Genomic DNA, 17,228 nt, shown 5'->3' on the forward strand with positions numbered 1-17,228 from the left:
CGAACTCTATTTGCTTTTTCAACCTTTTACAATCACCAGAACGTATGTACGATCTGTCTTGTATCGTGAGACGAATAAATTAATATAAATGTAACGAGCCGTTGTCGGTTCCTTTCCCGGAGTCTTTCCTTTTCGTTCAGGCGATCATTTTTCTTCGTTATTATAATTTATTGCAAAAAAAAAAGGCTGCTGGTTCTATTGAAAAAGGCTTCGGATAAAATTTGAACTGTTTCAAGGCATTATTCGATGTAATTAGTATTTTTGTGTACAGATGATATTTGAAGGTCAAGTTTATTTTTTTAGATCATATATTTATTGATACGCTAAACGATTAAGCTCGCCATTCTCTATAACAAAGTATAAAGGTAGTTGTACCAAAAAACCTTTACTTTAGGAGATATTTTAATTTAAATATTGCTGAGTACTGGTACAACGGCAGCCATGTTGTTTTATTTTACTTGCATTATTTAAAGATTTCAAGGTTATTAAAATACCTAAGAATCTATCTCATTGATACGTACACCGCAAATCCTATATTTCTTATTTTAAATTGTAATACATCATTTATTTAAAAAATAACTCGGCAAAAACGTATTTGCAACTCGAAATCAGCGTTATCAGACCACACACCGTGGGCCCCAAGAACAGTGATGGACATTCGTGGGAATTTTCCCTCGTTGGATTCCTTTCTGCGCATGCGTAAGTTGACGTCACAGCTACCTGTCGTCCGCTACCATAGATGTATCTTTAGCGCGAAAAGAGGTGCATGTTGGGAATTCCCATGTTTTGTACAAGATTGAACTTTCCACTTCTACTCATATCTTGACTTTAGAATCATATTGATGGATGGCGATATAATGTACAAATTAAATATAACTCGCACTTTTGTCGATTTATAGTAGCAGATGGCAAGATTCTTGAATTTATTAACATTATGAAAATTATTTACAACTTTAACTAGTCAAAGAATCGCGAATAATTCGTACTTCTCAACTCATATGCATTTACACACACTAGCTTGTTTGCCTATCACACTAATTCAGTAAGTTCCTCAACTGACCGCCATCCGTGAGAGGAGGGCGCTGAAATCACCTTTGAATTTTTAGGTCGGTATGGCAGTCAGATTGGGCCACGAAAGCCTATAAGGTGTAGCTTCTATTCGTATACCTCGTCTGTGCTTCGAGCACGGATTAAACCCATCCGATTAACCATCTCATTATGAACTACTTCACGATTAAAATGTGCGTCTAAGGCTTTTATGTTAGTAGTGATGTGGAGCTTTGCAATAGTGGAAATATGACGAAAAGAAATTTGTTTATTAATGTAGTATTTCTACTTATTGTAATAATATTTAGTGCAATATCACCATGTTTGTCTACTTTGTCGAACGAACGATTATGTTATGACCAAGAATGTTCCGGTAATTGAAGCCATACTTTCAATATGTATCTAATTTATGGCACATTACGTTTATAAATTCACTTAAGTCATTTAATGATATGTTTTATCTAGTGCCTATTTCGCTGGCCAGAACGACGATCCAATATCATGCAAAAGAAGCAGAGTTGTTATCATTTGACATTAATGCAGAAGTCACAGTTTATAGTAAAGATGCAGGCAACAGAACTGACTTATGGGGTGTAGAGGTATATTTGATTATTTCTTAATATTTAATTTCTATTTATCAATTATTACTACTTTGATTTGTATGTGAATATATCTGACAATAGCAACTATTTTTAATTTGCACCTTAAATTATGAATGATGTAAAACCATAGGTGGTATGGAAAGTTATAATATACTATGTGCATCACTCATTATTTTTAATAACAATATTACAAATACAAATGTAGCTTCACAAATTTTGTTAATTTCAGATAAATGGTAAACGTGGATATGCGCCAAAAAATTTTTTGAGAGAATATAAAATTTTAAAAAAAGATTTGTCATTCAAAGTGCCTATTAAACAATTATCTATTAATAATGATAACTCTGATAAAATAATTCAGCCTAAGGAGGATAATGTTAAGTTAAAGTCTATCAATGATGATACCAAGGCTTCGCATGCTCAGACCGATAATTTGAATGTAGAGTCTACGAAAGAACTGTCGAATAATATAACTGTTCCATATGAAATTATAAATGAAACTACATTGCATTTAGATGATAATGAATCCCTTACGCAAGAAAATTTTGGAACAGAAGTTGATCAAACAGTGGATGTGCCAAATGTAAACAATGTAGTTGATACTTCGGTAGCAAGTTCTAGTAACAAAGAAGTTGATAAAACTATTTTTACAGACGATAATAAATTACCAAAAGAAATTCTGAATGATGAAAAGATTATTTCTCAGGAAGCTAATGTTAAAGATTTTGTGACAAGCTCTGAGAAAATATTAAATTTACCACAAATAATTGGATTAGGAACTCCACTAAAATCAATGGAAACAAACGCAAATATAAACAGTAATAATATTCAACAAACCACAGAGAATAACACAATAGAAGTGAAAAATGTACAATCTCCAAAGGATCTTAATGAGAATAATAACCCAGAAGTACCTACACTTAATAATGGTGAAGAAGTAATTAACAAAGATGTTTCAGACGGTAACAATGATGCTAAAGCAGTTGAATCAAACAAAAATAATAATAATGATTCAAATGAAAAAGTTGTAAGTAAGGATACTAAAGTAACTGCAAAAATTACACAAAATACAGTTACGATAAATGATGCCACTAAAATAAAAGATGTCCATTCTTTGGAAAATCCTAATTTAGTAGAAACAGAACATATTAAATTGGAAAAGACCACTGAAACTTCTGAAAAAAGGTTAAGTAAACCTGATACAGATAAACACAATTCATCTTTGTTGCAATCGAATATGCAAGACAAAACAGAAGGAACATTATTTTCTAATAATATTGATGAAGTTACAGATAAACAAATACTTGACAACATTCCACAAACTACACTTGACGCATCAAATTTAACAGACTATTCTAATGTTACTGAAGTTCAACAAAATTTAAATACGAATCCTGAAGAAAATAGTAATATTGTTACCAGTAACAATGATGGTTTTAAAGTTCGAAGTATATCTCCTGATACACCAACAGCTTCAACTACTTCACAGATCATAGATGCGAATCTTAAAGAAAATGGTAGTAACAGTATTATTAACAGTGAAGATGAAAGTAAAATTTCTTCTGATACAGCAACAACTTCGCCTACTTCTCAGGACACAAGTATGAATCTTAAAGAAAATAATGACGTCAATACTAATGAAGATACCTATAAAGACAAAGATAAAATACCTTCTGATACACCAACAGCTTCAACTGCTTCTCAGATCATAGATGCGAATCTTAAAGAAAATGGTAGTAACAGTATTATTAACAGTGAAGATGAAAGTAAAATTTCTTCTGATACAGCAACAACTTCGCCTACTTCTCAGGACACAAGTATGAATCTTAAAGAAAATAATGACGTCAATACTAATGAAGATACCTATAAAGACAAAGATAAAATACCTTCCGAAACACCAACAGCTTCAACTGCTTCTCAGATCATAGATGCGAATCTTAAAGAAAATGGTAGTAACAGTATTATTAACAGTGAAGATGAAAGTAAAATTTCTTCTGATACAGCAACAACTTCGCCTACTTCTCAGGACACAAGTATGAATCTTAAAGAAAATAATGACGTCAATACTAATGAAGATACCTATAAAGACAAAGATAAAATACCTTCTGATACACCAACAGCTTCAACTGCTTCTCAGATCATAGATGCGAATCTTAAAGAAAATGGTAGTAACAGTATCATTAATAGTGAAGATGAAGGTAAAATCTCTACTAATACAGTATCAGTTTTAGCTACTTCTCAGGATACAAATATGAATCTTAAAGAAAATAGTAATGTCAATATTGTTACCAGTGAAGGAAATCGTGATAAAAAGTTGCAACAGGATATAGTGCAAGATATGCAATATGAACTTGCTGAAGAAAATAATATTTTACAAAATGATATAAATGTACGCATTGCAAATGATAACAATGGCTCCCATTCCATTGAAGTACCTTCTGCATTAAATGAGCTCCATCCCCCTCAAGGTGAAGAGTCTAATAAAAATCCACCAGGATTACAATTAGCTAATGAAGAAAGTGTAATTAATGAGTTTGATAACAGAAATTTATTGGATGCAGACTTGAACGAACAAATCGAAAATGGTAAGTATCTAATGCTCAACAGAAATTTTATTCATTAGGATATGTAAACTACATCTTACATGCAATCTTAATTTATATTTATGTCAAATAGACAATGTGGTGCAAAATGAAGTTGAAGATCTCAAGGATGAAGCTTTATTTGAACATAGTGATGAGACAAATGACCAGAATAACGATTTTTCTGAAAAGTCTGATACCGAGGATTTTGCCATTACAAAAGAAACTACGTTGGAAAATGTTTTACACGAAGCACAAGGTACAGTATAGAAATTACATAATATTATTGTTATACTTTATTCACATTGTGCTTTATTATTAAATATAGAAGATATTTTTTGCCAATCTTTATTATTGTTTTAGAAGCTTCTCCCCCTGACGTTTGTGCAATTGATAATGCTGGATGTTCCACTGATGATAGTACACAAAACTATTTTAGTAATTCCGTAAGCATTAGCCATTTTTTAAATGTTGTCCATGTAAAAAATAAATAGCGAACCTTCGATTAATTAATAATTTCAGGATGGAACTTCTCAAAATCATGAAAATGTTATAACGGAAGGAATAAAAGTCGAAAACAGTTACTGGTTGACGTTGATGTATTTAAGTGTTACCGTGACAGCAACACTTATATTTTCTTTGGGGTACTATTACATCGAGGTATAATAGCTTTTTTTTATCTATTTGCTAATATACAAATAAACATGCATAGTCCTTCCATTTCTATATTTTTGTAGAATATGAGGAGAGATCGACAACTGATAGCTAAAATTAATAAACTTGAAAAAGATCTACTAATTTCATTAAAGGAATGCACGATGTTGAATGAAAATTTAAAGACAACAAAAGATAAGGTAATAATGTTAATATATTGTACGTTTACATCATTGATTTGTTATTGTGAAATATATTTCAGTTGATTTCCATTGAAGATGAATCATTTGGATCCAATGAAATGGTATCTTCATTAAAGGCTGACTTAGAAGCTATGCGGGTATAGTATCTAAATTTATTTATATAAATGTCTATATAAACCAAAATTTAAACTAAAATGTGGATAAAGAAATTTGGTAGTAATAAAGTACGACTAACGGTGACTAAAAATATTTTATTTATTTATTCGTTAATGCTTAATCGAGGTATAACAGAAAGGTTTCTCTTTTTGGAATAATAATTTCTTGTAGAATTCGAAAGCAGAACTAGAAGAACATGTTGCTATGGTAGAAAAAGATTTAGAAAGTGCTACTGAGGCAGGATTAGAATTAGAACGAATGCTGCGAGAAGTTCTTTCATCAGATAATGAAGTTAACCCATTAGCTCAGTCAGTGGAAAATCTACAAACAAGATTGAATGCTCAACAAGCTGCAAATGAATCCTTAACGAATGCCCTAAATCTTAAAACTCAAGAGGTATGCGTATAGATTTAAATCGTGGCAAGTGGAACAATTATAGCGAAATTATAAGAATTGCAGTTAGAAAAAAAAGACTGTAATATCGTTGAATATAGGATACAATAGAATTTATTGTAGACATCTCGATATTATCTGCTATCTATAGAGCCTACTATGATCTGGTTTCCAACTATAATGAAAATTAGCATTTTAAGTAAATAATAATATTATTTCATAACATAAATAATTATTATTTCTTAGTAATAAAATATATAATAGGATTTTTCCTAAAAGTATATAAAACAAAGTTCCATGTGAAAACTAAAAACGATCAAAATTCATATCTATTATATACGATCCTATAATCAACAGACAGCTTTTCAGTGCCTCGAGTATCTCGCTATATTTATTCTATTTACTACTCAATACTACAGATATATTTTTTGTTTGTTTTAACAAAGACATTTTTAATTTTGTTTTGTGTTATATAAATTTATCGCAGCTTGAATTTGATAAACTTGAGGTTTGTAATCATGACTATTTCATAGTTGTTTAATATCGTTATAATGTATTGTAGCGTATATTTTGTGTAGTACATTTTATGGTATGTATGTAAATGCTGTTTAATGGTGAATATTTTGCAGAACGAATCTTTATCAACAGAACTTGCATCTTTTAAGAAAAAATACGAAGAACTTGAAGTTGAGCTTGTTCGAGTAACGGAAAATCTGTCGCTTGAAATTAAGAGTAAAAATAGTATAGAGCAAACGTTGTCTGATAAGGTACAGCAATTAGAAATGCAAATCAAAGAAGTAAGTGTGCAATAAATGTGTAATTAGTAGCATATAAGAAAAATACTATCTTTGCTTTATACTTGCAGATTTCTACTGAAAAAGTAGCCTTACAGAAAGAGTTGAAAGGTAAAGAAGTAGAAACAAAAGACCTTCTGGACGTTATAAATCGACTGAATTCTAATAGCTTGGATTTGGATAAGTTATATGATGTATCTCACATTAAAGCAGAAGCAATTACTTTACTCGAAGAACGAAATGAATTACAAATACAACTAACCGAGATCGAGGGTGCTCACAGTTTACTAGAAGGTACTTTTAATGCTTGCTATATAATTATGGTAGTAATTACATAGTGTGAAAGATATTAAATGCAACCGTTTCACGTGATAGAACATGTGAAAGTTATCAAAGAAGAGGTTGCTACTTTGAGCGAACAATGCAAGGTGGCAGAAAAGGAGAAAAAAGATGCGGAAACGCGACTCGAAGTACTGTCAAATTTTTTTCAAGAAAAGGAAGCCCAAAGACAAAAGTGCTATCAGTTTATTGTAATTGTTGCATATAAATTTAATTGATTTTTCTTTTACTTAATGCGGTGTTGTATTGTAGGGAAGAAGCTATTTGGTTGCAACAGCAGGGTGAAGTTGTATCCACTGTAGAAAGAATACAAACGATGCAAAATGAAATACAAAACTATAAGTAAATATTAACGTTTTAGTTAGATATGAAATCGTGAGAGATCATTATTAAACTCTTACTAAATCTATATTTATTAATTTAATTTTAGACAACAAATAGAAATGTTGAAACGTGAAATATTGGATCAGGAGAGGGAATATAAAAATCAAATTTCTCTTCTTGAAACCAAAGCACACGAACAATGGGTATGAATTTCAAATGCATTACACTATCTTTAATTGCGATCTGATAGTTGTTTTTTTCTCTTAATTTTTCAAATAAATTTTACTTTCAGGTGGTAGCGCGTCAAGTTGAGCGTCGTTTAGAAGAATCCAAAGTTGAAGCGGGACAATTGCGTAACCGGCTAACCCTAATAGAAAAGAATATTAACGAAGCGGACTCTGAAGCAAAATTACAACGTAAGTATTCACGTCAACAGTGTACATTTTATTCTACATATATATGTTAAAGTTTGTTCCAATACCGCGGTCTCTTTAAACGGATATTCTCATTGGCAAGTGGAAAACGAAGGTATTCTTTGAGAATTTTTTTAATCGAATAAAATCAAATTATTGTTTAAAGCAAAGGTCCAAATTAACGAATTTAAATTTGGATTGTTGTTTTTAGATACATATTTCTGTGTCTCTATATTATGATTGAAAAGGTTTTGTAAACTTTTCCGTTTACATCTATTGTAATATATTTACGAGTTCATAAACCACATATGCTTGGATATCTTTTTGGATTTTTATATAATATTTTATGAACACATTTTAAAATGACAAAAAATATAATCGATTGTTTTCACTCGTCAAATAAGAATATCCCTTCCCTTCAAGTAGCAAGTACTGATTTAAATGTGGTAATATTTATATTTAGACAGTTTATTTACTATTTCTGTTACCTGTAAAAGTTGTTGTAAGGTATTTTATGAGACGTTATTACCAAGTTAAATTTTGTAAATTATTGCTATTTTTATGTAGGTCAATACGATTCCTCTTTGATAAATGCAATTATGATTGATAGGGGTAAATAGCTATACAGCGATTACTTGATGGCTAGGCACGCCGATTGGCCGTAGCGTAATAGCGACGCCTGCTCTCTCACACGCATTGCCATTATTGGCTGAGTCGCTCACAACTACAATTCCATCGCGTGACAAAGAACGCGAACGAAACGTACAGGGACAGAGTAGGATAGGACAGGACTGAGAGTCATTGGAATAACCGTACACTCAAAATACTAGCCATGAATAGAACAAAAGTGTATCTCTCGTGGTTATGGAGACCCTACTATGTAGCGTGACGTTAGAGCGGACCTCTATGGTGGGAATAAGGCGGCGCGTAGACCTTCTCTCCTTGCCCTTGCCCCGTTTAGTTTGTTGGTGCCTAGCCAACAAGTCATCTCTGGATAATAGCTATACATTCATTAGACGGTATTTTATGAAATCAAAGTCATAAAAACTTTCAAATTACAAGTTGTTCTCTCAGAATCTAATAATGATATTGGCTACTTTTTTTCTTAAATTAAATGATCTAAACTCTAGAAGATACAGCACATCTTTGGAGAAGTAACTGTTGGAAGAGAGTACATTTTCTTAAATGGAAAGCGATAGTTCTCAACAAACTGAATAACATTTACTTGAACCATTTTTTTTTAATAACAGTAAGCATGTATCTGAATAGAATCCAATAAAAAATTTTCCATAATTTTTGCTCCGACATATTAATAACGAAGAAATGGCTATCTACCTCTAACAATTATCATTCCTATATTTGTTGACGTAGCTTTAGTAGACTCGTGGATGTAGATTCGTGTCAGTTTAGTTATTGAACTTTAATTTACAACGAATATTATCAAAGTCATTTAGGTCCGTCCATCGATTGGTGCGCATTCTTTAAAGTTAAAATGGCATTACATAATACGCTCTGTACATGGAAAATTGTATTTTCTTAACCTGATTTTCAAACAGGCCTGGAAGCGAACAGGGAAATGGCAACGTCGCCTCCATTATTCATGGGAGCAGAGTCATCCAACTCTATAATGTTTTCTGGTTCTTCGAGTGTTCCCCCTCCGCCGCCACCTTCCTATTTACATTCACGTTTCCCTCCGTATTTACCACCTTTGCCACCCATTGCGTCTGGTGTACCGCCGTACAAAGTTGGCGAACGACCACCGCCATTGGGTGGCCGGTTATCCTCGCCACCGCCTATGCCTCTGCACCCTCCTGCTTCCAGTAGGTACGACAATGCGGGTTGTCCACCACCGATGTCTCCACACTTATTCCCACCGTTTAATCATAGATCATCTCCACCTCCGTTCAGTAGCGTTCATATTCGTCCACCTCCTCCACCTCCTGGCTCGATATTGCCGCCATCATGGAGGGGTGAATCACTGCCGCCTCCACACAATTTCGGTATTCATCCGCCGCAGCGAGAACGAGTACGAAATCACAAAGGTTTGTGTACAACATGACCAAAGCAACAACAAGAAATTGGCATCCCCATTAACGATCAAATTTCACTGCCAGGAATGGTTTTCACTTTTTTTTTCTTTTTTTTTCGCCCCCCTTCTTTTTGACATTATTATTTCCTCCATTCTTTTTTTTGCTGTGTTGTGCATGCAAGGACGCAAGCGATTCTCTAAAGTGAGACAGTTTTGGAGTACTTTGGAAGGAAATAATTGCAAATAAATGCAATATACCAGGTTGAACGATACAGCAGCATATTATTTTTTAAATAAAAATTACAATACGATTTTGCGACTCGATCACGATATTTTTACAACAGTGTCTATTTAAAATGTTACATTTTAATTATTTTAATTTCATTCTGAACAATATTAGTTTCTTAAAGATTTGTAATTTGCATTCTTCATATTTTTTTTTTTTTCATATCGATAATCACAAATAATTAATAAAAAGTATAATAGATTATTCACAGTTCGTCATTGTTTTTAGGTTCCTTGTATTCTTCAGGAGAGTCGTTGGACGAGACACATCATACCAACAAAGATTAATTCTTTTATTTTGTTACAAACCATCATCGTGCATACATCAAATTTGTCACTGTAGTAATGAAATTCTCAATTATAAAAACCATCGATAAATAATTAACAGTGATGCAGAGTATATTAATGCTAGTAGGAAAACCAGCAATTATCTTTTGGTGAAATAGGAGTCGTGCATTTTGAGATAGTATTTATCAAATGTGATAAATGCATACTTAGTTTGCTAATACAAATACGTCTATCAAATGTCACCACTGTTACATAAAAGAAAAAGAAAAACGAATTGTAAAAATGTTTCTTTATATAGTTATATATAAATTTTTTTGTTCAAGTGTAAAACTAATATGTATATGTCTTCGTAAATCATTCAAACGGGAAATAAATTGTAATACGAATTTAGACTAAATGCAATTGTTATATAACGTTTTAAAACATTGAAATAAATCGTAATTTATTATTACTTCATGTTTGATAGTCCAGTTTACTATGAACACCCGCCATACATGTGTTTACCAGGAATTACCAAGCATTGAAAATTATGCATTTATTACCCAGTTTCCTTTTTACATTTTACATACAACAATGTACCCTGTAGGCTACATTGGTGAACCTTTTAATAATTAATACTTACAGTATTCACAATTCAACGGAGGTCAAGGAATGCAATAAATATATTATTATTCTATAGCTAATGAATCATAATTTTATAAAAATTCGTCTTGCACTTGGATCTTATATTATAAGTAATAGATATGGATGGTCAACTACAAAGTTGCGTAAAGAAATATGCATAGTAATGTAACAATTATTTTATGCCAGAAACACTACAAAAAATATAAAGAAAAATATAAGGACCGCAAATATTTTTATCATTAACCACCTGTTGTTTGTTACGGATTGGAAATATTTTAAGATTTCTGCATGTGCTGCTTCCACGTTCAATTCTGTATCTTCTATATTGCTATCTATCCTGTAATTTAATTGAAATTCATAAATCTGATTAAATTCTGTAAACATTTACGTGCATGAGAAAGTTTTTAACATACAGCACATTTTTTATTCCATAATATAGACGATTATGAAACTTATAATTACAAAATATAAAATAAAATAATTATTCGTACCTCTCCACCATTTCTTCTTGTTCTTTGACCATGTGCGCTAATTGTTGAAAAATTCCACCAAGTTCAATGATAGTAGATTCTATATTTTGCATTGTCTCTGCTCTCGATTGAACGTATGCTTCCTAATATGTAAATAAACTGGTTTATTGTTGTCAAAATATACTTAATACGAACATAGTCTTTTCTGACAAACTTTATATTGCTCACAGTATCATCGTGAATTGCATGCTGTAATGATAATTGCCCTATAGCTGGCTCCAGATCTATAGTTACTGACGAAGCAGATTCTTGTTCCTGAAACAACAATGACCCTTGTTTCCCAGCAACGCTTGGCGGTAACATTGTAGATACAGAGCCTTGTGTGAACTGCTGTCTTCTACTCTGTTCCTCTCTCATATTCTGTACGTAAACAAAGAATTTAGAAGTTAGATTTTACATATTTTTAAACAATAATTTTTAAAATACATTTTGTTTTTTAATTCGCATACCTCTGAACGCACTTCTAATACATTTTTAAAATGTGTCGACATATTTGCCAGTTTTGATTGTAAGGCCATAACAATAGAAGACGAATGCGAGGCTATGTGATGACTTTGAGATGCGCCGTACCCATCTCTTTGCTTTTTTCCAAGCTCCTGTAACTTTCCTATTTGATAATTTAAACTCTTTAAATCTGTTTTTATGATATTCGTTAACTCTTCAATTTCCATTTGTCTGTCGTTAAATATAGATTTCCTCTTCGCCACTAAAACAATTCACATAATAAATAAATAGCATCCTCTTATAAACACACTTGTAATGTTGCATTTTTCAAACTGGTGTTTGTCGATTCCAGTTTACATTCCTGTCACTTTTAAAATATAATTAAAAAAATGCATCGTATGCGCATATCTCTTTCTATTATAAATGAATACTTTGTCGCAAGTTAAAAATAATAATGTGGAAAAGAATTTAGTTAAAAAGGATTCTATAAATTGAGCTCAATTATGGAACTTTGTTCAAACGTTTAATTAATACAATTTGTCTAGTTTGAATTTTATCATCGCCAAAGCAATAGTGATATGTTAATCGTGATGATATATTTCTTCTGCGATTTTCATTCTTTGTTCTCGAAACAATACGTTACTAACAGGTAGCATTGGACGTGAGACAATATTCATGGCAATCTTACATAGGGCAAGCTTTTCTAGCTTGGTATACGTGCTCGTTATATTTTTCCCGATACTCTTAGCTATCATCATAAAATTCGAGTAACTCTGTAATTGGCGTGCTCGACGAGGATTCTGCAAGACTGCCGCCTGCGTGACGGTCCTGCTTTGCATTGTCCGAATAGCATTAACGAATTCATTGGTCCTGTCGCGCGACGTCATTGTCGCTGGTATGATGTCCGTTTGCTTTTTCTCGTTCTCCGTTAAATTGCACCCTTCACTTTCATTGTTATGCTGTTGACTTATGGTACTGCCCCGCCAGGAGCTGTTTGAGGTTGTGATTACGAAATCATGATCTAGCTCAGAGCCAACGTGTCGTCTACGCGCTGGCATCGCATTCTCAATTTGTATACGTATTTACAGTTTTACGACCTCAAAAATACAATTCAAATCCGTCGTCTACCTCGAATAACTTCTTCTAAAACTATCAACAGATTGAAACGGACACGTCCACATGACAGTTCGGTTTCTATACGTCATACGCTCCGGGACATTAATGCTTGCCATCTAAGGGGAAAGTTACCAGCTAGTACTGATCAGAGGTGCCAGTTTGAGCACCGGGTGCACTACTCCCCTATGCCAAATCACGCGTACGTGAGCTCGTAGAGTTTCGGAAAGTTGACCAAAGGGAAACTGACGCATGCTCTCTTTCTCGATTCCCCGAAGCTATCCGAAATAATTTCGGTATACCTCGTCTGTGCTATAAGTTAAAGAAAGTGTGACGGTGGTACAGAGATGCCAGAAAAGCACCGCCGGGTGCACACGCACACATGCCAGATACGCGTACGTGAGCTCGTGGAGTTTCGGAAAGTCGACAAAGGCAAACTGACGCATGGCCTCTTTCTCGATTCTCCGAAGCTGCCCGAAGTAATTTCAGATCGCCTCGTGGGAGTCGAGAGAGAAAGGCTCACATTTGCCTTCTCGCTCTAAACAACTGAAATCCGACCTCCCGTCAACGGCATACGATTTAGATTCTCGAGCCGAGATTCTCGACTGCCCAGGCATTTTTACTTTCCGACCTATGTAGGCGCACATAAGCAAAGTACCCATAATGAAAAAAAAATTTTGTAAAATTTATTTTACGGAAATACACGTTTTAAGACCTCCTGATCATATTTTAATTATTGAAAAAAAAGAAATTTTTTTATTCCCATGTATGAGCACACATATGTATATTATTATTACGATTGAGTATAAATAGCTAAATGAATTTAAATGAAACTTTACATTTAAGTTTTATGTTCTCATTTCAAAGTCCGGTTAGACTTTGACTATAATCAGTCCATGGATAATAATGATTATACCTCTTGTTTCATAGTTGTTCCGATATATGTATAGGCATAATGTATAAAAAATCTTTTAAATGTTTCATATAAATCTTAGGACGAATTAAATTTTATATATGTTATACAGACGCGTAGAATGGAATTAGGAATTAAGAAATACGTAGGGTATTCGTATACATGCTTTATTCCCGTTCTTTCAGCGTCGGAAAAACAAATGAGCCCGTCCTGGGCCTAGACCCACGCCTTTGTCGTCAGCCTTCTCCCCCATTGGTAGGGGTGGGAGTGTTGACGGACGAAGGCCAGACGCGGTCCCTTGCCAGCGCCTCGGCTTGGGCCTCGCCTTTTCCCGACGCCTTACATATAAAAAAAATTATATAAACTTTTTCTCTATCTTCTCTAGAAAAGAAAAAATTATATGAAATCTTATACATTACATGCTTACTTAAATCGCATTGAAAACGAATACCACAAATGTTTTAGAATAATGTGCAAAATGTGATTACGATTTTCGCTAAGACAAATTGAAAACTCGGTTCTAACAAGGAAAAGTTGGAATGGTACCCGATTTTGGGTTAGGTTTTACTTTGAGATATTAATAAAGTTATTACAGATACTTATCTTCAGAAATAGAAATACATTCAACAACCAGCGTGGCGTGAATGACAAGGTATTTGCCTGCAAGTTCCGAGCTTCTTCTGCTCTGCAGGTTCAAACCCTGCCAAAACAAATCCTTTTTTTTTATTTTTTCAATCATATTTTAATCGTACACTAAATGTGACATTATATTTTTGTCTGACCTTCGAATATTTTTTTTTTTAAATTGAATTTAACATATGTTATTTTCAATGTACGAAGTACATGAATCTGGATGGTACTTTTCGTAAAAACAGTGAAAACATAACAATTTCAAGCACCACCTACATCTAATGAAAGTTCTGTTTTCACAGAAATAACAAAATTTTGTATCTAACTCTGATGGAAAGGCCGCTTCATTTACATTGATAAAATGTGAACGATTTTCGGATAGTCGTACCTTGTAGCTCGTACTTTTTACCTTATACTTCAGGTAAAAAGGGATATAGCTGGGAAAAACAGTTTTATGACATTACCTGCTAACTCATGTTACTGTTCTACAATGAAACGCTATGTTTTGTACCTTTAAAAATATTCGACTATGTCCTTTTAAAATTTAAGATGCAACCCATACTTTGTATTAAACTGGCAAACGGGATCACTTTTCCTTTGTTTCTAGTTAGTTCTATTTAGTTTGTCATAACAAATTGATACGGTTATCTCAAAACAATCGAGGAAAATCATTATTAATTAATTTCTGCAATTATTAATTCTACTGTTTTGTTTATGTTATAAAAGTAAGAACTCTTCTTATTGAAAAATACCACAGCGTGCACAATACTGGTAAAGAGTAGAATCTCATTTTAATTTATTAATTTTCAATCTTAAAGTATTTTGATTTTGAAAAATCGTATTAATAATATATGTACATTGTTGTATGACTAACTCATAAGCCAACATAGATACCGCACTAGAATCATCCTTACACAAACATCCCAGTCATAGGTTTCAAACTCCAGCCTTTCTAGCCTCCTGTACCCGCTTACTCATCCTGTACCCGGTTACTCATTCCGTACGCCACCATTGTCACCCTCAAATATATAAACGACGCACATTTTTGGACTCAAGTCAGATCTCTGTAGTTTGTACTAACGTGCGGAACTTGCCGTAACGATCGAATAAAACCACCAGTCTCTCTAGTAAAGTGTTGTTCTTAATCCCGCAACCCGGGATCCAACAACATATGCACGCTCATACATGGGACTAATAAAAAAAATTTCTTTTTTTTCAATAATTAAAATATGATCAGGAGGTCTTAAAACGTGTATTTCCGTAAAATAAATTTTACAAAATTTTTTTTTCATTATGGGTACTTTGCTTATGTGCGCCTACATAGGTCGGAAAGTAAAAATGCCTGGGCAGTCGAGAATCTCGGCTCGAGAATCTAAATCGTATGCCGTTGACGGGAGGTCGGATTTCAGTTGTTTAGAGCGAGAAGGCAAATGTGAGCCTTTCTCTCTCGACTCCCACGAGGCGATCTGAAATTACTTCGGGCAGCTTCGGAGAATCGAGAAAGAGGCCATGCGTCAGTTTGCCTTTGTCGACTTTCCGAAACTCCACGAGCTCACGTACGCGTATCTGGCATGTGTGCGTGTGCACCCGGCGGTGCTTTTCTGGCATCTCTGCGGTGGTACATGATTTGCACAGCCATCTACGGCAATACGCCCATGTTTATCGTCAAATAGTTCCTTATTTTCAACGACAGATGGCGCTCATTTTCCGACCTTGTGGCCGCCAGTCGGAACGTTGGCGCATCTCGGCCATCACCGTGATGCCCCTGGTGGACAGACAGCGAATTAATGGGGTTTTCCCAAAATCGAGTGACCACTCTAGCTACAATAAGGTAGCTTGGACAACGCGCGCGGAAGAGTACGAGGAGACACGTTGTTGATTTACGTTTAGTTACATTTGTTAACACATTTTGAGAAATAAAGGAATATATACCAAATATTCATCCACCTCGTCCTGAACATTATTGTGTGTATAGCCGTAGACGCTATAACCTTGTGGGGTCGAGACTTATGGTCTCGTCCGCACAAGTGTAGAGGGGAGCAGTTTCCCGTCAAGTGCGAATCCGCCGTAAGGCTGCGCGCGCAGCGCAGCAGGGCGAAAGCGCGTCCTCCCCAAAATGCAAGGACGCTCAAACAAATCACTGCTTTGTAAGAACTGCGCGAAGAAGCATCTCAAAAAGATCCAGAGTAAAAACTCCTGTTGTTAAACCAAGACTTGTACGCCTAGCGTGAATAAAGAATACTTGTTATTGTTGTTGTTGTTACATACACGTGTTCAGTCATTTCAAATATTAATATCCGTGGTCGTAGGGGTGGGCCTACGAACGCACGCGCATCATACGTGGAAACGAACCACATGCATCAAGTCAGCATAATCCCACAACCTCAAACCCTCTGGTGCTAAAACGCCCAAGTTTGTCGTCAAATAGTTCGCTGTCTGCGACTCTGGTTGACCGGGTCGAATTTCAGTTGTTCAAGAGCGAGAAGGCAAATGTGAAGCCTAGGGGGATAAGAAGGTGGGTTGGTACCCATGAAGCGCTGAACCGCCTGCTCGACGAGGCGCCCAAAATAAAACTTAGAGAATTTTCGGTGTAACTTCAACGGTTTTATTTTTAACGTAAAAATGCTTGGACAGTCAAGATTCGAAATTGTATACCATTGGCGCGAGGACGGACTTTGGCTGTTCAAAATCAAGAAGGAAAGGCTCATACCTTCTGTCTTGATTTCCCGAAGTTGGGCGAAGTACGAGTTCACGTAACATGGCTCGTGCGGTAAGATATGTCGGCTTTTCCCACCACTCTATTAAACGCTAAAGAAGTTCGTCGTTACTAGTATCGCCGTCGATGAACTCAATTATGCTAAATCT

At 34.4% G+C, this 17,228-nt stretch overlaps 2 protein-coding genes across 2 annotated transcripts; one reads left to right on the forward strand and one right to left on the reverse strand.

The window, feature by feature from the left end:
• Positions 1–1,240: 1,240 nt before the first annotated feature.
• LOC122397521 (transport and Golgi organization protein 1) lies at positions 1,241–10,472 on the forward strand. The gene is made up of 18 exons (XM_043396734.1): positions 1,241–1,420; positions 1,513–1,646; positions 1,879–4,234; positions 4,326–4,490; positions 4,595–4,677; positions 4,754–4,891; positions 4,969–5,085; positions 5,148–5,225; positions 5,416–5,640; positions 6,125–6,145; positions 6,267–6,434; positions 6,503–6,725; positions 6,807–6,945; positions 7,023–7,112; positions 7,201–7,297; positions 7,387–7,510; positions 9,064–9,549; positions 10,051–10,472. Exons 1-18 carry the CDS (start codon positions 1,297–1,299, stop codon positions 10,107–10,109), a joined length of 4,827 nt encoding a protein of 1,608 aa, XP_043252669.1. The 5' UTR covers positions 1,241–1,296; the 3' UTR covers positions 10,110–10,472.
• A 183-nt stretch (positions 10,473–10,655) lies between these two features.
• Positions 10,656–12,907, reverse strand: LOC122397220 (syntaxin-5). The gene is made up of 5 exons (XM_043396239.1): positions 12,396–12,907; positions 11,713–11,969; positions 11,432–11,623; positions 11,225–11,346; positions 10,656–11,070 (listed from the first exon to the last, which is right to left on the reverse strand). The coding sequence occupies exons 1-5, from the start codon at positions 12,763–12,765 to the stop codon at positions 10,911–10,913; spliced, it is 1,101 nt and encodes a 366-aa protein (XP_043252174.1). The 5' UTR covers positions 12,766–12,907; the 3' UTR covers positions 10,656–10,910.
• Positions 12,908–17,228: the final 4,321 nt, after the last annotated feature.

Source organism: Colletes gigas, unplaced genomic scaffold (assembly GCF_013123115.1).
Source record: "Colletes gigas isolate AHSC1104 unplaced genomic scaffold, ASM1312311v1 Colletes_gigas_Sc00009, whole genome shotgun sequence".
NCBI classification, from domain to species: domain Eukaryota; kingdom Metazoa; phylum Arthropoda; class Insecta; order Hymenoptera; family Colletidae; genus Colletes; species Colletes gigas.

Coding starts and splice junctions, on each gene's coding strand:
- LOC122397220 (XM_043396239.1), bottom strand. CDS start 12,765: ATGCCAGCGCGTAGACGACACGTTGGCTCTGAGCTAGATCATGATTTC. Junction 11,347..11,431: donor ATGCAATTCACGATGATACT/GTGAGCAATATA, acceptor TTTACATATTAG/GAAGCATACGTTCAATCGAG. Junction 11,071..11,224: donor CAAGAAGAAATGGTGGAGAG/GTACGAATAATT, acceptor ATTAAATTACAG/GATAGATAGCAATATAGAAG.
- LOC122397521 (XM_043396734.1), top strand. CDS start 1,297: ATGACGAAAAGAAATTTGTTTATTAATGTAGTATTTCTACTTATTGTA. Junction 4,235..4,325: donor GAACGAACAAATCGAAAATG/GTAAGTATCTAA, acceptor TATGTCAAATAG/ACAATGTGGTGCAAAATGAA. Junction 5,086..5,147: donor TAAAGACAACAAAAGATAAG/GTAATAATGTTA, acceptor AATATATTTCAG/TTGATTTCCATTGAAGATGA.